General features: G+C 39.9%; 2 protein-coding genes across 3 annotated transcripts in view; both read right to left on the bottom strand.

The window, feature by feature from the left end:
- Window positions 1–3,916, bottom strand: part of slc43a2b (solute carrier family 43 member 2b) — a 37,392-nt gene extending 33,476 nt beyond the window's left edge. For both annotated transcript variants that reach the window (XM_060909313.1, XM_060909312.1), the window contains exons 1-2: window positions 3,862–3,916; window positions 3,081–3,304 (exon numbers count right to left, since the gene is read on the bottom strand). In XM_060909313.1, coding sequence (XP_060765296.1) covers window positions 3,081–3,240 — 160 coding nt within the window. In that variant the 5' untranslated portion in view covers window positions 3,241–3,304; window positions 3,862–3,916. The remainder of the gene's footprint in view (window positions 1–3,080; window positions 3,305–3,861) is intronic.
- A 10,918-nt stretch (window positions 3,917–14,834) lies between these two features.
- hephl1b (hephaestin-like 1b) overlaps window positions 14,835–23,131 on the bottom strand; it is a 48,570-nt gene continuing 40,273 nt past the window's right edge. The window contains 8 exon segments of the mRNA XM_060908585.1: window positions 14,835–14,908; window positions 15,847–15,925; window positions 17,121–17,201; window positions 17,347–17,486; window positions 19,253–19,472; window positions 20,069–20,175; window positions 21,924–22,052; window positions 22,188–22,327. Coding sequence (XP_060764568.1) covers window positions 14,835–14,908; window positions 15,847–15,925; window positions 17,121–17,201; window positions 17,347–17,486; window positions 19,253–19,472; window positions 20,069–20,175; window positions 21,924–22,052; window positions 22,188–22,327 — 970 coding nt within the window.

Raw genomic sequence — 23,131 nt, forward strand, 5'->3', positions numbered from 1 at the left:
ATGTAAGAATGAGTGTAACAATCGCGCACTGCACATGCGCATACACGTGTTCCAATTAAAATGGCCAGTGAGTGTATACAATTTGGGTCACCATTTGAAATAAATGGACTAGACTAAAGAAATCGCTTTCAGACATGTTTATGCTTATTACTGAGGGAAATTGCATTCCTATTTTAAAATATACTTCAGGTTGTCCCCCTTTCCTCACCTTCTTCGGCCAATGGTTCCATGTGTGATGTAGATGTGACGCACTTCCGAGTTGTTACAGGAAGTTGTTGAAAAGAGTATTGAGACCACTGAGCTCTAGTGCCGGGCCATTTTCGGGAAATAAGAGTTTGGGTCATGGTGACAGCATGTGTATGTCAGCCTTGGTTCGGAGGTTTCAGTTTCAAAAACCGTAAGAGGTAAAAGTAGAATAATATAAAGTATAGATACTTGGTATATTTTACTTCTGTGATTTTTAAATGGTTCATTTTTGTGGCTACTACCTCATAGAGTAAATATATATGCTATATTTACTGTATGGACACGGTATCAGAAAAAAATTATTTCTAAGCAGTAGCCACATGTACCCATAGGGTACCTATTTTCAAGTATAGTAGCTCTTATGCACTTCACTGAAAAAAATGGCTTGTTAAATTAACACAAAAAATCTTGTACATCGGTTGCACTTATTAAAATCATATCCACTAAGACCAATTAAGTCATGTTCAGTCAAACAAACATGACTTAATTGGTCTTAGTGGATATGATTTTAATAAGTGCAACCGATGTACAAGATTTTTTTGTGTTAATTTAACAGGCCATTTTTTTCAGTGAATTGTCTGCACTCTTCTGAAGGGCTCACAATTTGATAAGTGGTAAATCAGTTATTTGAAAGAACTGAAAGATAGTGAGTCAGTAAAGAAGACTTAGCTAGCTAAAGTGAGCACTGATAGTGTTCTTTCTTATTTACTGGCAATACAGTGTGGTTGCCAGATCTGATAAAATCGGGAACAGATGGTAAATGAGGTCACCTTACACTCAGATACAGTACCAGTACCAAAAGTTTGGACACAGCTTCTAGTTCAATGGATTTTCTTTAGTTTTATTAATTAAAAGACACTTCATATTTTAAAGTAATGATGGATGTCATTTCTCATTACTTAGCTGTGCAAAGTTTCCCAAAAGCATCGTAGCACAAAGATCATCGTTAAATGGTAGAGCGAGCAGCACAATGAACACTCTCTCTCTCCTAGTTAAGATACTCTTAGCATTAAGAGGCTTTTGAGAAACCCACCCCTGAGCGGTTCTTGACATAATATGGATTACTACAGTTGTGGAATAGGGCTATTTACTGCATTTTTATTATTTACTATTTACTGTTTGATCTTGAATGTATGAAGAAGGCAAGAAATTGCATTAATTCACTTTTGACAAGACACACCTGTTAATTGAAAAGCATTCCAGGTGACAACCTCATAAAGCTGGTTAAACGGTGGCTACTTTGAAGAATCTAAAATATGAAACATTTTTTCAATACTTTTTTGTTTCCCACATAATTCCATATGTGTTATTTCATCATTTTGATGTCTTCAGTATTGTTCTACAATGTAGAAAATATTCAAAATACAGAAAAACCTATGAATGAGTAGGTTTGTCCAAACTTTTGACTGGGACTGTACACAGCAAAATCCCCAGTGTTGAATTAACACCCAGAGTGTTGATTGTGTTTATATAGGTCCAATTGGACACAAATTAACTCTGAAAGTGTTAATTCAACACTGAGGAATTTGCTGTGAAGGTTCATGATGAGGGCAATGGCTGATATGATTAACATTTTCACTGAGGAAGTTGTATATTCTGGGCAGTACTGGAACTTCGGCACCTGAGGAGAGCTTTTATCATACTGCAATGCCAAGGAACTCTATCTACATCTATCTACATCTGGCTCCTGCCATGTCTGATCACAAGCATCATTTACAAAAGACACCTACAAAAAAAGAAAGTATTGCCTTTGAATGATATTGACTTTATATATTGGCTTTAAGACCTCTAATTAATTAAAACAGTTTGAATTGATTGACTCATCTGATGAAAGCTTGATAAAACTTGATGCTGATTCTTTATCTTCAAGTGATCATCAATAATAAAGATTGATTAAAGCTTTAAATATGCCTATGAGTGACATTCTAAAAAGACATTCTGTCCACATACAGTCTTCTAAATCAGTAGGTCCTAGTCAGTAAAAATGTACTTTAAAGTGTTCCAAATGTTTTGAAGCATCCACTAACGGGCAGGTATCTGTGACTATAGCCAGAACACTCCCAACTAATATGTCTCCTATGGCTTCCATTCATACGTAACTTCTTTTGTGCTCTTTTGTGTCCGTTAGCATGACTTCGTGATTTATCAGGTTTCAGTTTCTCATTGATTCAAATTCAAATGAACCAAGGAAAACCCCAGGAACAAGGTGTGTTCAGGTGCAATGTTTAGACCCTTGCTGAGCCATCAGGTCAATGCATAAGTCAAGTAATCAATCAAGACACAATCAATAAGTCTGATACTGTGTAACGCAAAAACAAAAAAAGCATTGTTTCAAAAAGCAGAGCAATATATACAGAGCTAAACTGTTATTAACGTATTATTTAAGACTGCATACATTTGACAGCCTTAGGCCTCTCAATTTATGGCTGAACTGGTTCAGTCACTGAATCCCAGTAGAATAACTTCTTGTCTCCAAAGCTCTATAGAGTACTCTAAATGCAGAGACACCGATTAATAATCTCCAGTGGATTGGCTCATGGGGGATGAACCCATTCTTCATCTGTGGTGAAGGAGAGCACAAAGGGCTTTTACGGCTTGTTTACAGCTGATGAGCTGATAAAAGCCTTTTAGCGCTGTTGTAGCACAATGCATTCCACGCTTTTTAAATGCAAGACAGTAGGTGTTGATTTACAGTAAGTCAAAAAGGACTTTTAACCTAGACATGGAACCTGATAAATTTGGCATGACCAACTTTATCACTACCAAAGGAACACTACATGCATCTCTGTTACTGCATACATGTTCTTAAGATTGAATGATCTTGAGTTTCTTACCATGTTCTGTGCAGAGATGGGAGTAGAAGCCTTCGGATTTGAGCATGATGAGAAGGGAGCCCCAGCCTAGTAGTACAGCAGAGAACAGCAGGTTCTCAATGATGGCCGTCACCGCCATCCACCAGCGGCGAGAATATGCCATGGACAGTGTAGGAGCCATCGTGAACAAGAGAGAGGTGTAGGTCAGAGAGGACAGATGTACACACAACAGCTCAGATCTGTAACTGAAAGAGAGAAGTGACAGTCGGTTATAAAACAGATGACACCGAATTAGATATGATTTGGGAAATTGAAACTTTAAAGTATTACAACAAAATAAAGTAATCACCTATTTCTTTCCTTGCTAAAATAACCTTGTGGTCAGTTTTGGTCATTAGAGGCATTATGGCCTTAAGAATTTGTCTAAGTGATTGCAAATTTAACGTCCTTATTTTTTCAGCATTTCTTTATGGTAGACCAGGTTTCTGGGTCTTTGTAAATCAGAACAAAATTAGCAACTCATAAAACTTTGCACAGTAATCTCAGTCATCTCGTACTGCTTCGAACATGTTAGTACAACTGCTGGAAATGTCATAAATGTGGATATTGAATCACTGCAGTTACAAATATAACCACTAATTTTAGCTGCACATAATATAGCCTATTTTATAGACGTTTTACACTGCATACAATAATTAGACCAGATCCAAAAAGTTTAATCAGTTAGTAGCATTTCCAAGCTTAATAAAAATTATACTTTATAAATGCAGCCTAGTATATAACGTACGGACTCAAAGCCTACCTGTGAGAAACAGGTCGAAGCTCTCCCTCTTTCTCTCTCCTGCTCTCTTCTGCTCCCTCGGCATTAGAGAAATTCTATCTGGGCAATCGCTCCAATTTATAGGAGCCCACGTCTGGAAACACCCGGAGATTCTGATTGGCTACCTGTGGAGGCTGCCAGCCAATCAGTGGTGAGTTTGCAAATGCACTGATTGACTTAACAGGTAATGCGCCATACATACACTCATGCAGCCTACAGTAACTTAGTTGAAGAAATGAAGTACTGAAAAAAATACTACTACTACTACTACTAATAATAATAATAATAATAATAATAATAATCCTGGACATTGAGGGGTGGATTATTTGCGGAATGAATGAATGAATGAAATTTTAAGAAATAATTAAAAAATAAGTTGTTTGTTTGTTTAAACAAATGTGGTAAACAGATCGTCAACCAGTCTATAATTTATTTATCTCTTTAGGCTGTGTCACAAGTGACAAGATCAACATGTTGAGAGGCAAAAGCCTTTCATTTTACTAATCTGCTATCAAGTTAATATTAATTATGGGCTGCTTATAAACATTGACTTATGATTTGTATTAAAACGGTTGTGAATGTGGAAACAGGCTATATGTAATGCCACTACTGCGATACTGCAGGTAAGAGAAAATCAAGACAAGCAAAATAATTTGTTTTTCTGTCAAAAAAAAAAAAAACAGCTCACATAACAAGAGCAAAATGCTGCGTGCGTACAAAATAGTCCAGAGCTTTACGCAACAGCATGTTCTCCACACGTGGGGGCTGAGTCTGAGTTTTTCACTGAGGTTTTTTTTTTTTTTTAATTATTATTCCCCCCCCCCCCCCCCCCCCCCCCCCCCCTTAGGTAGGCTGGCGGAAATGTCCCCGGGATCAAAGTGTAAGTTCAGCCCTTTAAAAATGTTGCCATGTTGTCAGTTCTTGACTTCTAACGGCTTTGCGCGCGCTCAGCTCTTGAGGTGCTGATGATGATGATGATGTCAGTCTCGAACTAGTCGTTCTCGTGTTGCACAACTACTTGATGACCTGTTACACAGTCAGCGTTCAGTTATTGAACAGCCTGATCAGCACAATCATTCATCCTTATCGCATTCTTTTCCGTATCATTTTTTTTAATCATTCCGGAAGTCGTCTCTCAGATCTCTCGCCCTTTCATCAGTCTTTACTCAAAATAACAAAGCACTGACTGCACGAAAAGGTGGCGAGCATCTTTAAAGATGCACCGTAATGTGCGGGTTTGTAATGAAAATGATCAATCAATCTGAGAAAACCAGATCACGTGGTTGCTCAGTGACCAGGGAGCTGTTAGTCTGGAATGAGCAAAGCTCAGTCGTGGAGCTCGTGCGCTCTGGCTGGTGGTTTACCGGCAAAATTGAGCATTAAGGTCTTTCTTATAAACACGGTCTAATCCTTGAAAGAACAGCTTATTCTGGAAAGCTTACATGATGAATTGCACAGACACGTTGATGACTATTTCAGGTCTTTAAACACGAAAACAGCAACGTTTTCTAAGACGGTTTTGTAACTACCTGTTATTGTTTTCATACAGTCTCGTTTGACCTTTATCTGTTCAGGCCTACATACAGTGGATATAAAAAGTCTAGACACCCTGTTAAAATGATAGGTTTTTCTGATATAAAAAAATGAGACCGATATAAATAATTTCAAAACTTTTCCCACCTTTAATGTGAGCTATAACCTGTACAACTCAACTGAAAAACAAACAAATCTGTTAGGGGTGAAACAAAATAAAACACATGCAATAAGCTGGGGGCGGCACAGTGGTGTAGTGGTTAGCGCTGTTGCCTCACAGCAAGAAGGTCCAGGTCCGAGCCCTGTGGCCGGCGAGGGCCTTTCTGTGTGGAGTTTGCATGTTCTCCCTGTGTCCGTGTGGGTTTCCTCCGGGTGCTCCGGTTTCCCCCACAGTCCAAAGACATGCAGGTTAGGTTAACTGGCGACTCTAAATTGACCGTAGGTGTGAATGTGAGTGTGAATGGTTGTCTGTGTCTATGTGTCAGCCCTGTGATGACCTGGCGACTTGTCCAGGGTGTCCCCCGCTTTTCGCCCGTAGTCAGCTGGGATGGACTCCAGCTTGCCTGCGACCCTGTAGGACAGGATAAAGTGGCTAGAGATAATGAGATGAGACAATAAGCTGGGGTGGCACGGTGGTGTAGTGGTTAGTGCTGTCGCCTCACAGCAAGAAGGTTCGGGTCCGAGTCCTGTGGCCGGCGAGGGCCTTTCTGTGTGGAGTTTGCATGTTCTCCCCGTGCCTGCATGGGTTTCCTCCGGGTGCTCCGGTTTCCCCCACAGTCCAAAGACATGCAGGTTAGGTTAACTGGTGATTCTAAATTGACCGTAGGTGTGAATGTGAGTGTGAATGGTTGTCTGTGTCTATGTGTCAGCCCTGTGATGACCTGGCGACTTGTCCAGGGTGTACCCCGCCTTTCGCCCGTAGTCAGCTGGGATAGGCTCCAGCTTGCCTGCGACCCTGTAGAACAGGATAAAGCGGCTAGAGATAATGAGATGAGATGAGACAATAAGCTGGTTGCATAAGTGTGCACACCCTTAAACTAATACTTTGTTGAAGCACCTTTTGATTTAATTACAGCATTCAGTCTTTTTGGGTTGGAGTCTATCAGCCTGCCACATCTAGACTTGGCAATATTTGCCCACTCTTCTTTGTAAAAGTGCTCCAAATCTGTTAGATTGCGAGGGCATCTCTTGTGCCCAGCCCTCTTCAGGTCACTCCACAGATTTTCAATTGGATTTAGGTCTGGGCTCTGGCTGGGCCATTCCAAAAAAAATGTTGGGGTCATTGTCATGCTGAAAGATGAAATTTCTCTTAATCAGCTTTCTAGCAGACACCTGAAAGTTTTGGGCCAAAATTGACTGGTATTTAGAACTGTTCATAATTCCCTCCACCTTGACTAAAGCCCGTGTTCCAGCTGAAGAAAAACAACCCCAAAACATGATGTTGCCACCACCATGCTTCACCGTGGGTATGGTGTTCTTTTGGTGATGTGCAGTGTTGTTTTTGCGCCAAACATACCTTTTGGAATTGTGGCCAAAAAGTTCAACCCTGGTTTCATCAGACCATAACACATTTTCCCACATGCTTTTGAGAGAGTTATTTATTTATTTTTTCAAAATTTAGCCGGGCCTGGATGTTTTTCTTTGACCCTATCTCATAGTCCAGGCTATGGAGAATACAGGAGATTGTTGTCACATATACTACACAACCAGTACTTACCAGAAATTCCTGCAGCTCCTTCAGTGTTACTGTAGGCCTCTTGGCAGCCTCCCTGACCAGTTTTTGTCTTGTCTTTTCATCGATTTTGGAGATTCAACCAGTTCTCGGTAATGTCACTGTTGTCCCATATTTTCTCCACTTCTTGATGACTGTCTTCACTGTGCTCCATGGTATATCTAATGCCATGGAATTTTTTTGTACCCTTCTCCTGACTCATACCTTTCAACAATGAGATCCCTTTGATGCTTTGTAAGCTCTCTGTGAACCCTGGCTTTTGCTGGAGGATGCAACTGAGTAAATGTCTGAACTTTATTTGGGGTTAATCAGAGTCATTTTAATTAATGGCAGGTGTGAACCCAAAAAGACTGAATGCTGTAATTAAATCAAAAGGTGCTTCAACAAAGTATTAGTTTAAGGGTGTGCACACTTATGCAACCAGCTTATTGTACACTTTTTTATTTTTTATGTTTTTCCCCCTAATAGATTCGTTTGTTTTTCAATTGAATTGTACAGGTTATCGGTCACATTAAAGGTGGGAAAAGTTTTTAAATTATTTATTGTGGTCTCATTTTTTTTACATTAGAAAAACCTATCATTTTAATGGGGTGTGTACACTTTTTTATATCCACTGTATTTTATGAAATGCCTAACATCCCTTCATCATCAGTTCTGGGATTTTAAGGAATTTATAACTCCTTGGTCATTACTGTCTTCCTACCTCAGTCTTACACTATGGTCCAGTTTCTGCTTGGGATGTAAACCTCAGACTGAGATAGAAAATAAATCAGGTATGATGTGATTTTGATTCTTAAGGCAACGATTCGATATTTCATGCTGCCACTGAGGCTACATCCACACGACAACGGCAATGAGATTTTTTTTTTAAATATCGCGTCCACATGGGTAACGGATCAGTAAAATTTCAGGTCCATATGGCAACGCAACACTTGCTGAAAACAATGCAATACACATGCCACACCACTACGTGTGCTGTAAGACGGTCCCATCAGAGACACCAGAACAATAGAAGAAGTAGGCGCATGCGCATAAACCCCTTCTTCTGTAGCATTAGCCACACAAAGTTTTGATTATTAATCAGTAGCGTAAAATGAAAGACGCGGAAAGAGGAATGAATGGGGGTAGATGGAAGCCGGTACGCCAACATTCTGATATCCTCCAGAATTCTTTAATGGTCCAGAATAAATTGAATGCTACACGTTGATGGATTACTTTGTTCTTCTACGCCCTTTTTGAGGAATGTATTGTCGGACTTAAACCAACATCTGAAGAGCTGAGATCGCTCCTTTTTTTTTTCCTATGTTTGCTGGCGGGATTGTTTTTGTTTTTGGAAAGTGCACGGGCGGTGCGCGGTTTGGTACTGCTTCCGCAGTGTTTGGACTAAAGACTCTACCCTAAGGGCTATTCTCTCACTCTCTCTCTCTCTCTCTCTCTGCACCATTACACAATAAATATTCACAGTGAAAATATTTTGTAAGCGCGTTTCATGAACCAAGTTATAGGATTTGTTGACAACTCGCATCGAGTTCGTTACACTTCTACCCAGCGTGAAGCACTGACAGTCATGTGGTTGCGACGTCATCGTAAACAAATCCGTTCTACTCATCCAGACAACTTCGCAACGGCACCATTGCCAGATTTTTTCACTCTGGAACCCGTTCTCAAAAGATTTCGTTTTGGGGTACCCAAAACGCCAGTGCCGCGTGGACGCCAGGCCGAAACGATAAACAATTTTATCAGATTCACCTGAATCCGTTGCCGTGTGGACAGGGCCTGAATCTGCAATGACAGGATAAGACATAGATTCTTGAGGCAGTTATTTGATATTTGTCAAGACCATGGGATCTGTTACAATATGATAAGATTTTGATTCATAAGGCATCGATTCAGCACTTTACAATGCCACTGAATGTGCTTCAACACAATTATCTGCCTCAGGCTCAGTGAATATCAGGGAATAATAAGTTCGACTTAATCTCGGTTACTATTCACTAATATTTATCTTGCTTTCGGTGAATATTTGCTAAATACTAGCCTCAATATGCCTTAAACTGATATGTGACTAACTTTGTTCAGAATCTAGAGTAGGTCTACTGTTAATTTGTGAATGAAGAAGAAGAACAACAACAACTTTATTCATCACATGTACACTTAATCACAGTGAAATTCCTCTCTGCATTTAACCCATCTGAAGTAATGAACACACACATGCACACATACGTGAGCAATGAGCACACAGAGCGTAGGGCAGCTATGCTACAGTGCCCAGGGGCAGGTTGGGGATTAGGTGTTTTGTTCAAGGGCACGTCAGCCCAAGGCCGCCCCATGTTAACCTAACCACATGTCTTTGAACTGTGGGGGGAACCAGATCACCTGGAGGAAACCCATGCAGACACGGGGGAGAACATGCAAACTCCACACAGAAAGGTCCCCGTCAGCCACTGGGCTCAAACCCAGAACCTTCTTGCTGTGAGGTGACAGTGTTAACCACTACACCACTGTGCAGATGATGTAGAGAAAGATTATTTTAAGGATCAGAGTTATGGGCAAATCAGCTTGCTAGCCTATCTACACTTCAGTTTAATAATTATATTTTAAACACCAGTTGTCTGTCCATTTTGATAATAATCAATTTATAATCTATTACAATAATCAGTTTATGGTTGTTCCCTTGATTCATTTTAATCAGTGTATTTTAAATCAATGTATCATCCAAATCATCTGATCATTACACCCATAGTTCTTACACCTGAGCCAGGTAATTGTTCTTCACATGATATGAAGCATTCTTCAGCATTAGGGGAAGTTTAGATTTCTTGCCTTTGGTGAAGCATCTTTTGGGAAATAGCCTACCCGTCAATATCCTATGACACTATCTACAGCTCTGGAAAAAAAAATAAGAGACCACTTCAATTTTTTTTTCTTAAATCAGCATCTCTATGTATAGCAACCATTTCATTCCAATGTCTGTGCCGGAATTCCAACACAAGCACACCTCATTTTACTTAATGAGGTACTGATTAGGTGATCACCTGATCCAAATCTTATTTAACGAGGAAAAGCAGATAAAAAAAAAGCACTGCTGTGGTCAACACTATCATATTGCAATATGACCAGTTTGGATGGCAAAACCAGTGCTAGTAGTACCTTAAATTTAATTGGAGTACAAAAAGATCTATTCATCCTGCCAAAAGAGTTCCAAAGAAAAGTTTTGAGTGAGAAAAAGAAAGGCTCAATTCTGGCTTTACTAGCAGAGGGATACAGTGAGCATCAGGTTACTGCCATCCTCAAAATTTCAAAGATGGCAACTCATAAGAACAAGATCAAGCAACAGACATTGGTGCCAACAAAGTTGCAGACTGGATGAGGGCAAAAACGACTCTCTACTGACCGTCAACTCCTTCGAATGTCACTCAACAACCATAGAATGATATCAAGTAACCTACAAAAAGAATGGGAAATGGCAGCTGTGGTTAAGTACATGGCAAGGATGGTTCAAACCAGGCTACTCTGGGTGGGGTTGAAGTCATGCAAAGCTAGAAAAAGGCCCTTCATCAATGAGAAGCAAGAAAGAGCCAGGCTGAGGTTTGCTAAAGTCCATAAGGATTGGACTGTCGAGGACTGGAGTAAGGTCTACTTCTCCAATGAGTCCAATTTTCAGCTTTTCCCATCAATTGGTCATTTAATAGTTAGATAGAGACCTGAAGAGACCTGCAAGCTACAGTGTCTTGCACCAATTGTGAAATTTGGTGGAGGATCAGTGATGATCTGAGGGTGCTTCAGCAAGGCTGGGATGGGGCAGATTTTTGTTTGTGAAGGACACATGAATCAAATCATGTTCAAGGTTATCCTGGAAGAAAACTTGCTTCCTTCTGCTCTGACAGTGTTCCCTAACTCTAAGGATTGGGGTTTCCAGCAGGACAATGCTCCATGCCACACAGCCAGGTCAATCAAGGTGTGGATGGAGGACCACAAAATCAAGACCCTGTCATGGCCAGCCCAATCTCCAGACATGAACCCCAGTGAAAACCTCTGGAATGTGATCAAGGGGAAGACGGATGGTCACAAGCCATCCAGCAAAGCTGAGCTGATTGAATTTTTGTACCAGGAGTGGCACAAAGTCTCCCAAGAGCAATATGAAAGACTGGTGGAGAGCATGTCAAAATGCATGAAAGCTGTGATTAAATGTCAGGGTTATTCCACCAAATATTAATTTTTGAACTCATCCTAAGTTCAAACATTCGTATTGTGTTGTTTAAAATTGAATATGATCTTGATTTCTATGCAGTATTCAAGGTCTGAAAACATATCTTTTTTTTTTTGACCAGTTGTCATTTTCTGCAATTAAATGATCTAAGTGACAATATTTTTATGTGGAATTTGGGGGAAATGTTGTCAGTAGTTTATGGAATAAAACTAAAATGTTTATGTTCCTCAAACACATACCTATAAAGAGTAAAACCAGAGAAACTGATAATTTTACAGTGGTCTCATTTTTTTTCCAGAGCAGTATATTTCAAATCCTGTGTAATAGTCTACCAATTACAGAAAGAGAAATTTTGTTATTCAAGACAAGGAGTGGTGTAATGGTTAGCACTGTGGCCTCACAGCAAGAAGGTTCTGGGTTCGAGCCTAGCAGCCAACGGGGGCTTTTCTGTGTAGAGTTTGCATGTTCTCCCTGTGTCTGTATAGTTTTCCTCAGGGTGTTCCGGTTTCCCCCGCAGTTCAAAGACATGTGGTTAGGTTAACATGGGGTGGCCCTGGACTGAGGTGCCCTTGAGTGAGGCACCTAATCCCCACCTGCTCCCTGAGCGCTGTAGCATAGCTGCCCACTGCTCTGGGTATGTGTGTGTGCTCATTGCTCATGTGTGTGTTCACTGCTTCTGATGGGTTAAATGCAGGGAGGAATTTCACAAGTGCATGTGTGATGAATAAAGTTCTTCTTCTTCTTCTTCTTCTTAAATAACAGATGCCCCATATTACCTGAATTCACCCTCCTCCCCGTTTGTCACTGAGATATTGGATGTTACCACTTCCAATTTGGGGCTTTTTAGCCCACTGTAAGTGCTAATCAACAAACAAATCCATATTGTTTGGTTTATTGGAGCATATAATTTCAAAAGAAACAAATCTAAATGTTTTAATGCCACTGATACCCACTAGTGCCACTGTGTGGGGAGCTAGGACTACTGCAGGTCTGTACTGGAAACAGGAGATAGAGGGATGACATATGCCGCTTTTCCACTACAAACGCGGCTGAGCCGTGCCGTGCCGAGTCGAGCTGAGTCGAGCTGAGCAGGGCTGTTGGAGTTGCATTTCGACTACAACCGCGCTGAACCGTGCTGGCTGGAAGTGGGTGGACACATTGGGTGGAGTTAGCGAAAGTGGGTGGACGTCACGTGATGTCGTTAAGCAGCGCAAACAGTGACATCAGTGACAGTGGCGGAACAAGTCAGAGCCGGGCCGGGGGCGGGGCAAATGACCAGGCCCTTTATTAAAGCTTATCATAACATCATTTTAGGCTACAAAATGTCCGCAACTGCGGTGTTTACCAATTTCAACACTACCGGGTGCAACTATATGTTATTTAGTACATCAAGTCCTTCAAACGAACATGTAACTCAGAAACAAAAAACATTAGGCGACATACTGTACATGGCTCATAATAAAACATCAATAGCCTATACTGCGCGCATTATTTGAAGGGCATACGACGAGCCTTGCGCTCCGCGAACTCGTCCACGATGCTCTGTATGTCACTGATTCAGTGAGCTTTTAAGCGGTAGTCTCACGACCCGAATAGTAAACAATAAACATGGAGGACATGGAGTCGTTAGTGTTGCTGGTCTTGGTGCTGTGGCTTGTTGTCACCGACAACGCGGACAGATACTGGCAAGAGCGTATAGATGAGGCGAGGCGCATAAGGCTTCAGAAATTCTCGTAATTCGTAATTATTATTATTCCGGGTTTACAGTGTTTACAGATCCCAGCGCGCTCGCGGGGCGTGTGTGGGCATGTGAGGACACTCCTCCTCACCAATCAGTGCACAGGGGAGTGTCTGCTCACGCCCCCAACCTCAGTCGGCACGGTTTGGCTCGCTTCAGCCCCACTCCAAAACGGTGCGAGTTTTAGGGGCTAAGCAGGGCTGAAACGAGCTGAGTCGTGCTGGTTTTTGGTAGTCGAAACGCGAGCCGTGTCGGGCTGAAGTGAGCTGAAGCGAGCTGAAGTGAGCTGAAAAAGGGTAGTGGAAAAGGGCCATAAGTCACAGTATTAAACTCTGAAACCTCGAAAAGATAGGGTGAATATTGATATATTCAGATAAATTGGGACAATTTAACTTTGCTGTATTTATTTTCTGACCTGATAAGTGAAAGTTAAAACTAATATTACTAAGCCTTTACATTAGAACTGTTTAATGGAAAGTATATGGCTTAATTCATGTAATATCATACATTATAGAAGCCCAAAACCTTGAAGTAGGAAAAAAGATGCAAGCTTTGACTTTTTATTTGATGATGAGGTTGTAAAATTATCATGATTAAAATATTGCGGATTTTTACATACTGCATATATTTTATACTATATAGTAGTGTATACAGTTTTATATAGTATATATAAAATACAAAGACCTAATCTTTGAGGAGTAAAAATGGACTGAGGATCTCCAGGTTGACAACAAATGCATGCACACATTACAAAGGCATGGCTGCAGAAGAAGAAGGTGCTTGTTTCCTCTGTCCTTAACAGAGAGTGTGTGGCGAATTTTGAAACGAAAAATATGACAATGATGACTGTGTGCTATTGCACATCTTAATGGGACAAAACATCACCTGAAATGTTTCTTCACTTGGGGTCTTCAGCCCCAAAACATCTTTTAAGCATTGTGAGAAAAAATGGCAACATTACAAAGTGGTAAATGCTTTACCATCACAACTTTTTTAAAATGTGTTGCAAGAATCAAAATTGAAATGTGTTTATTAGAAAAAAAACAATAAAATCATGAGGTAAAACATCAAATGATGTGCTGTTGTATTGTTTTGAGTGCAATTCAGGTCAAAGATTATTTACAAATCATTGTTTTAATATCAATTTCAACCTACCATCTCTACTTTTTTTGATTTGGGGTTATATTTCTTTGGTTGTTTCTTCCTCTCTCTTGACCACATCCTCTCTTCCTATATTTCCACCCTCTGTCTTTGGCCCCTCTTCATGTCACCAAACATACTAAAGAGCTCACTTGAGTACTTTTTATTTTTTTTGTCTATGTATTCAGTGTGCAATAATTTAGAAATATACGTTAACATATAAGTTTGCACTTAATCCATTTCAAGTGTGTTTCATTTGGCTTGCACTGTGTTGAGTGGAATGCTGTGTATTGACTGAAAATGTAAAGTTAAGTGTGCTTTTGGATTAAGTGTGCTGGCAGTAATGCAACAGAATTTAGGAGATTTGCAATCTGCATGACGCAAGTCAACATTGCCTAAAGTTTAACAAAAAAAAAAAAGTTTTCCTTTTGTTAACTGCAGAAAAGCTTTATTCAAGATTTTGGAAATTGTGTATTAATGACTGCATAACTAAGCTTTTGGTTCATTATTCACCACTAAAACAGAATAGATATACATATTTTTATTTTAACTAAACATATAAAGTGTCCACAAAGTATCTATAAACTACGCTTTAACCAACATCACTTTAGTCCAAGGGTGGAGAAAACTGCCAAGATGGAGACCATACCCAGGTGTTGAGTCACAGCACTGGCACCTAAAACACATATTCATATAAATATAAAACAATTGTTCAATCTTTTCCGCATCTTAAATGTTTTTTGTTTGTTTGTTTTTTACAGTTGCTAACAAGAAGTTCAGTTCAAACCTGGATTTCTCAGTACTTAGCGCTCTGTGAACTCTAACAAATTTCGTGTTCCAACATGCAGTGCTGACTTACCTTGACATCTTGCTGGAAAATTAATATATTTAGCTTGTTATCAACCAATCAAGGTTACTATAAAATTTATTATCACTTGTAAATAAATTCCCACACTAGTGTCTAACCTGGTCTAAATCTTGTCTTGTTGCATGGAGCAAACTGTATCGTTTTACAGCTTATAGCTTTTGGATGTTCTGGGTCTGAGCTATCTGAATGGGACACCAGTCCATGCAGAAACACATTCACACACTCATTCACTCCTATGGGCAATTAATCAGCCCTAATTCTCTTATTGGCAAGTTTTCGGATGATGAAAGGAATCCAGAGAATCCAGAGGAAACCCCACACACATGAATGCATAGACAATGACTTGCAATGCTGCTCAATCAAGTTTTTTTTTTTTTGTGTGTGTGTGTGGTTTGTTTGTTTGTTTGTTTGTATGGTTATGATTTGTGGACTCTTCATTTGAATACAATGTATTCAATCAAGATCTGTCTGAAAATTTCAGGAGCATCCAAGAGAAAATCAACAAACACAATAAAAAAAAAAAAACTAAAGAGAAAAAATGTACCATGTCATCAATATCATATAGTCAGCCTACCGCAATGCCACCAGTTAGTGATTTTTGGTTGTTGCGATTTTGGTGGAAGAGAAATAGTGCTGGTATTTTTATTAAAAGTTATGGTCATGAAATAAACAGATGTGCCATTTGTGTGTTTAAAAAGAGATATGAGAGTAAAACATGAAAAAAGTAAAATAAACAAATAAATCACCTGAGCTCTTGATGGTGTAACTGGTCTCCATGCCAGCATGTATGTGGTCATCCACATGGCAGTGCAGCAGCCATGTTCCCTCAGGCTACATCCACACGACAACGGCAACGAGATGTTATTTAAAAATATATCGCGTCCAAATGGGCAACAATCAGTAAAATATCAGGTCCATATGGCAACGCAACGCTTGCTGAAAACGATGCAATACACATGCCACACCTCTAGGGGCGCTGTAAGACGGTCCCTTCGGAGACACCAGAACAATAGAAGTAGTAAGGATGCATATTAGCCACAAAGTCAGGAAAATCTGTTTGTAAAATTACATTATAATGACCAAATACAATGAAAAGTATTTTTCCAGTCTCACCTGTGAAAGGTAATCCCATGTGATCTCGTTTGGATGGCAAACCTGTTGGTACAGTTAAACGCAGCTAATCTTTATTCTCCGCTTTGACCTCTCCAAAATGGCGGCGAGGATGACCTATGATTCTACGTGGAAGGCGGTGTCTTTAATGGTCCGGAATAAATTGAATGCTAATTAAATAATGATTAATTTGCTCCTCTACGCCCTTTTTGAGGAATGTATTGTAGGACTTAAACCCACATCTGAAGAGGTGAGATCGCTCTTTTTTTCTCTATTTTTGCTGGCGGGATTGACTCTCTCTCTCTCTCTCTCTCTCTCTCTCTCTCTCACTTTGCACCATTACACAATAAATATTCACAGTGAAAATATTTTGTAAGCGCGTTTCATGAACCAAGTTATAGGATTTGTTGACAACTCGCATCGCAATGAGAAGATCATTGGCACTACTGGTGTTAAGAATCAGACCATTTCATAAATGAATATTTTGCTGTAGAGCTGCAGTGTTTGTACAATTGCATGTTTTTGCTTCACTATTACTGTCACTATTCTGCTTCTTGCATTACTACTGTGAACTAACACTGAACATAATAATAATAATAATAATAATATCTAAGCTCGTGTTTCACTCTCACTAGTGCTCTGTAAGGCTTTTTCCTGGTGATATTCGTTACACTTCTACCCGGCGTGAAGCACTCACAGTCATGTGGTTGTGACGTCATCGTAAACAAATCCGTTTTACTCATCCAGACGACTTCACAACGGCAACGTTGCCAGATCTTTCCACTCTGGAACCCGTTCTCAAAAAGATTGCGTTTTGGGCACCCAAAACGCCGGTGCCGTGTGGACGCCAGGCCTAAACGATAAGCAATTGTATCGGAGTCACCTGAATCCGTTGCCGTGTGGACAGGGCCTCAGTCTCTGCCACGAACTCCAGCGTCTGAAATGTTCCTGGAATCAAGTCAAACACATCGGCCTGGTGGGGCAGGTATGTCTGTTCCATGGAAGAGAATGAAAGAAAGAAAGAAACTTACAAGTGTACATTTGGCCATTTTCTTGGTTTATAAAATATATATTTTTGTTGATGTTATTTATTAGTATCTGAATGACTAGCATAACCTGTTTTGTTTCATTATCACCTTGTAAATGAAGGTCTGGCCATGTAGATGCACTGTGTGCAGATCCACTTCATTGCCCATCCCAAGGAGATACCAGTTTACTGTCTCGCCTTGCTGCATTTCCACCCCATGGAGATTTCCATACAGCTTGCCATTAATTCCTGAGAAATCAGGATAAATAGCACAATACTGACTGGAAATACACAATTACAGTGGGGCAAAAAAGTATTTAGTCAGCCACCAATTGTGCAAGTTCTCCCACTTAAAAAGATGAGAGAGGCCTGTAATTTTCATCATAAGTACACTTCAACTATGAGAGACAGAATGGGGGGAAAGAATCCAGGAAATCACATTGTAGGATTTTTAATGAATTAATTGGTAAATTCCTCGGTAAAATAAGTATTTGGTCACCTACAAACAAGCAAGATTTCTGGCTCTCACAGACCTGTAACAACTTCTTTAAGAGGCTCCTCTGTCCTCCACTCGTTACCTGTATTAATGGCACCTGTTTGAACTCGTTATCAGTATAAAAGACACCTGTCCACAACCTCAAACAGTCACACTCCAAATTCCACTATGGCCAAGACCAAAGAGCCGTCAAAGGACACCAGAAACAAAATTGTAGACCTGCACCAGGCTGGGAAGACTGAATCTGCAATAGGTAAGCAGCTTGGTGTGAAGAAATCAACTGTGGGAGCAATTATTAGAAAATGGAAGACATACAAGACCACTGATAATCCCCCTCGATCTGGGGCTCCACGCAAGATCTCACCCCGTGGGGTCAAAATGATCACAAGAACGGTGAGCAAAAATCCCAGAACCACACGGGGGGACCTAGTGAATGACCTGCAGAGAGCTGGGACCAAAGTAACAAAGGCTACCATCAGTAACACACTACGCCGCCAGGGACTCAAATCCTGCAGTGCCAGACGTGTCCCCCTGCTTAAGCCAGTACATGTCCAGGCCCATCTGAAGTTTGTTAGAGAGCATTTGGATGATCCAGAAGAGGATTGGGAAAATGTCATATGGTCAGATGAAACCAAAATAGAACTTTTTGGTAAAAACTCAACTTGTCGTGTTTGGAGGAGAAAGAATGCTGAGTTGCATCCAAAGAACACCATACCTACTGTGAAGCATGGGTGGAAACATCATGCTTTGGGGCTGTTTTTCTGCAAAGGGACCAGGACGACTGATCCGTGTAAAGGAAAGAATGAATGGGGCCATGTATCGTGAGATTTTGAGTGAAAACCTCCTTCCATCAGCAAGGGCATTGAAGATGAAACGTGGCTGGGTCTTTCAGCATGACAATGATCCCAAACACACTGCCCGGGCAACGAAGGAGTGGCTTCGTAAGAAGCATTTCAAAGTCCTGGCCTAGCCAGTCTCCAGATCTCAACCCCATAGAAAATCTTTGGAGGGAGTTGAATGTCCGTGTTGCCCAGCGACAGCCCCAAAACATCACTGCTCTAGAGGAGATCTGCATGGAGGAATGGGCCAGAATACCAGCAACAGTGTGTGAAAACCTTGTGAAGACTTACAGAAAACGTTTGACCTCTGTCATTGCCAGCAAAGGGTATATAACAAAGTATTGAGATGAACTTTTGTTATTGACCAAATACTTATTTTCCACCATAATTTGCAAATAAATTCTTTAAAAATCAGACAATGTGATTTTCTGGATTTTTTTTCTCATTTTGTCTTTCATAGTTGAGGTATACCTATGATGAAAATTACAGGCCTCTCTCATTCTTTTAAGTGGGAGAACTTGCACAATTGGTGACTGACTAAATACTTTTTTGCCCCACTGTATGAATATTTTAAAATGAATGTAAAGGTATAAAACCTATAAAATAAATGCATAAAAACTTATGGTCTTGGTCATTTGGTAAGTAGTCAAGAATATGAAGGTTAAGATTTGAAGTCTCACCATGCATTTTATTACTCTCCTCAAAGTCTTCATTTCTGATCAGAGGGTGGGAACTGTTGTAGTAGGTTTGAATGTTTTGCTCCAGGTACCATGAATTATTCTCATTAAAGATAAAGAAAAGAAGGGCAAACTCCCTATCCACATCCAGTCTTTGTCTCCTCTGGTTTAGCGTCCCTTTCCTGCAGATCACCAGTGGTCCAATTAATCCACTGACTGTGTCCTAAACCCCAATACACCATCTGACAACAAACATCAAACAAGCTGTCACACCATGTTCAGTTCATCATGTCAAAAATAGTTTGTATATATCGTGATTTTAGATACTGTGTATCATCAGTACTGGTGTAATATACACAATATCACCAAATGTTTGTGGCTGTAGCATTATAAGCTTTCTTCACGAAATAAAGAGGCCTAAAACTGTTCCAGCATGACAATGCACCTGTGCACAAAGCAAGGCTCATGAAGATATGGTTTTGTGTAGAAGAACTCCAGTGGCTTTCACAGATCCCTGACTTTAACCCCACTGAACGCCTTTGGGATTTGGCCAATTAGTGTTATCAGTGAATCAAAATGAATCAACTCTTTTCAGAACACAGATGGATTTGCAAGCACAAATGAACAGGCTTTTTTCCAGAGAAAACAAGCACTCATTCTGCTGTATGCCGTCATATGTTTAGATTTAATTTCGTGTGACAAACAGATGCTTTTTATAAACTATATCCATAATAAATAATATATGTAGTTGATTAAAAAAAAATCAACATTAAGTTGCTATAATATACATGTATTCATTCAGTACACATAAACGATCACCTTAATGAAGTCCACAGTAGAGTAGTAAGCAAATGTGATGCAGTTTGGATCAGAAACTCCTGGGCCGGATCTCTCTGGAACAATCCACTGGTATATACTCATGTTTCCTGCAGTTCATGATTGCATCCTTCTATCATTCTTTTCATTCAAATATGTTTTATTATATCCAATACATACAGTATCTTGCAAAAGTATTCATCCCTCTTGGTGTTTGTCTTTTTTTGTTGCATTACAAGCTGGAATTAAAATGGACTTTTGGGGGGTTAGCACCATTTGATTTACACAACATTGCCGACCACTTTAAAGGTGAAAATTGTTATTTTATTGTGACACAAACAATAATTAAGATGGAAAAAAAAACAGAAATCTGGAGTGTGCATAGATCCTCCCCTCCCAAAAAAAGTCAATACTTGGTAGAGCCACCTTTTGCTGCAATTACAGCTGCAAGTCTCTTGGGGTATGTCTCTTTTAGCTTAGCACATTGAGCCACTGGGATTTTTGCCCATTCCTCAAAGCAAAACTGCTCCAGCTCCTTCAGGTTAGATGGGTTGCGTTGGTGTACAGCAATCTTCAAGTTATGCCACAGATTCTCAGTTGGATTGAGGTCTGGGCTTTGATTAGGCCATTGCAAGACATTTAAATGTTTCCCTTTAAACCACTCCAGTGTAGCTTTAGCAGTATGTTTAGGGTCACTGTCCTGCTGGAACGTGAACCTTCATCCCTATCTTAAATCTATGGCTGACTCAAACAGGTTTTCCTCCAGAATTGCCCTGTATTTAGTGCCATCCATCTTTCCTTCAATCCTGACCAGCTTTCCTGTCCCTGTAGATGAAAAATATCCCCACAGCATGATGCTGCCACCACCACGCTTCACTGTAGGAATGATATTCTCAGGGTGTTGGGTTTGCACTACACATGGCATTTCCCATGATGGCCAAAAAGATCAATTTTAGTCTCATTTGACCAGATAATCTTCTTCCATGTGTTTGGGGAGTCTGCCACATGCTGTTGGGCAAACTCCAAACATGTTTTCTTAAGCAATGACTTTTTTCTGGCCACTCCTCCATAAAGCCCCACTCTGTGGAGTGTACGGCTTAAAGTGGCCCTATGGACAGATACTCCCATCTCTGCTGTGGATCTTTGCAGCTCTTTCAGTGTTATCTTTGGTGTCTTTGTTGCATCTCTGGTTAATGCCCTCCTTGCCCAGTCTGTGAGTTTTGGTGGGTGGCCTTCTCTTGTCAGGTTTGTAGTGGTGCCATATTCTTTCCATTTTGCTATAATGGATTTAATGGTGCTCCCTGGGATATTCAAAGTATGGGATAATTTTATAGCCCAATCCTGATCTATACTTCTCCACAACTTTGTCTCTGACCTGTTTGGAGGCTCCTTGGTTTTCATGTTGCTTGCTTAGTAGCGCTGCAGAGTCAGGGTCCTTCCAGAACAGGTTGATTTATACAGACATCATGTGACAGATCATGTGACACTGAGTGCACACAGGTGGATCTTAATTAACTAATTATGTGACTTATGAAGTGAATTCGTTGGACCAGCTCTTATTTAGGGCTTTCATACAAAAGGTGGTGAATACCTATGCACACTCTAGATTTCTGGAGTGCAACAAAACAGGACAAACACCAAGGGGATGAATACTTTTGCAAGACACTGTGTGTGTGTGTGCGTATATATATATATATATATATATATGGCTTTGGACTATATCTTTAAAGCCAATATAAATACATAGTAAAACTTTAAGGATACTATATCTTTATAATATTGAATCAATTATATGGAACTTGTTTTATGTTGCAATGCTGTAGGTTAGCTTTGCGAGATGAAGTAGAGGATCCCTCACCAGGCAACACAGGTGCTGGATTCTGAGGTGAAGTCTTCACTCCATGTGGTTGGATGGAGTATGGACGGCTAGCTTTATTAAGAAATGTAATACGAAGAACTTCACCAACCTCTGCCCTAATGATTGGACCTAACAAAATAGACACACACACAGAGAGGGAGAGAGAGAGAGAGAGAGAGAGAGAGACTGGTTTATATCTGAGAATAACATGACATGATAAATAACAAAAGTCTTTAGAACAGTTAGAGAACCATATTTTTGTACCCAGCATTTCCAGATGTTTCTCTGCAGACTGCCGCTGCTTCTTGGTTCTGAAGGTGGCATCAGTGTACTCTCTATAAACCACTTTTATATATTTGGAGCCGAGCCTGTTCTCACCACTCCCCACAAATATACTGCCTGGACTAAAAAGCAGAGTATCCATTATAGGTTTAATAAAGACTCCAACAACAACAACAACAATAATAATAATAATAATAATAATAATAATAATAATAATAATAATAATAAAGACAATATCTGACATTATGAAAATTATTGATGTCATTATTTAGTAGGGAGAACAATTATTTACAAAACTTACTACTGTAACTTCTGCAGCAGAGAATGTGCAGGGTTTTTTTTTATTGTTGTTGTTTTTAATTACTAAGTCCTTTTAGGTTAATTATTTTGTGTTTGCAAACCTGGTCAAATAATATTGTCACTGTAGCTGTTTTATTATTATTTTAATAAATGGAAAGTTTAATCGGATGTTGGAAGCTTAGAAGCTTTTATAATCTCATTTGAAAATATAGTGGTTTGGAAAAGTAGTTTAGCCCTATGGTCATTTCAGATTTGTCTCACTAACAATTGCTAAATATACATCTTGCTTTTGTCAGTACTGTATTTCTATTGCAAACTCATCCCCCTCCCCTGCCCCAATGGTTCCAGAAGCTTTGAATGAAAGCTGATGTATTAACAAGGACAAAATTGAATTAGCCTTCACCTGTGAAATACACTGCCTGGCCAAAAAAAAGTTGCCATTTAGATTTAAATAATCAAATACTTAAGAGCCTTTGATTGGATAATTACTGTAGTGGTTAATGTTTCAGCGAGCAACAGTTCCTTTAACCCTTTGTTGCAAAACATGGGTCAAAAGTGACCCGGCTGAGTTTTTATCTTCTATATCTCATCTCATTATCTCTAGCCGCTTTATCCTGTTCTACAGG

Source organism: Neoarius graeffei, chromosome 25 (genome assembly GCF_027579695.1).
Source record: "Neoarius graeffei isolate fNeoGra1 chromosome 25, fNeoGra1.pri, whole genome shotgun sequence".
In the NCBI taxonomy this organism is placed as follows: domain Eukaryota; kingdom Metazoa; phylum Chordata; class Actinopteri; order Siluriformes; family Ariidae; genus Neoarius; species Neoarius graeffei.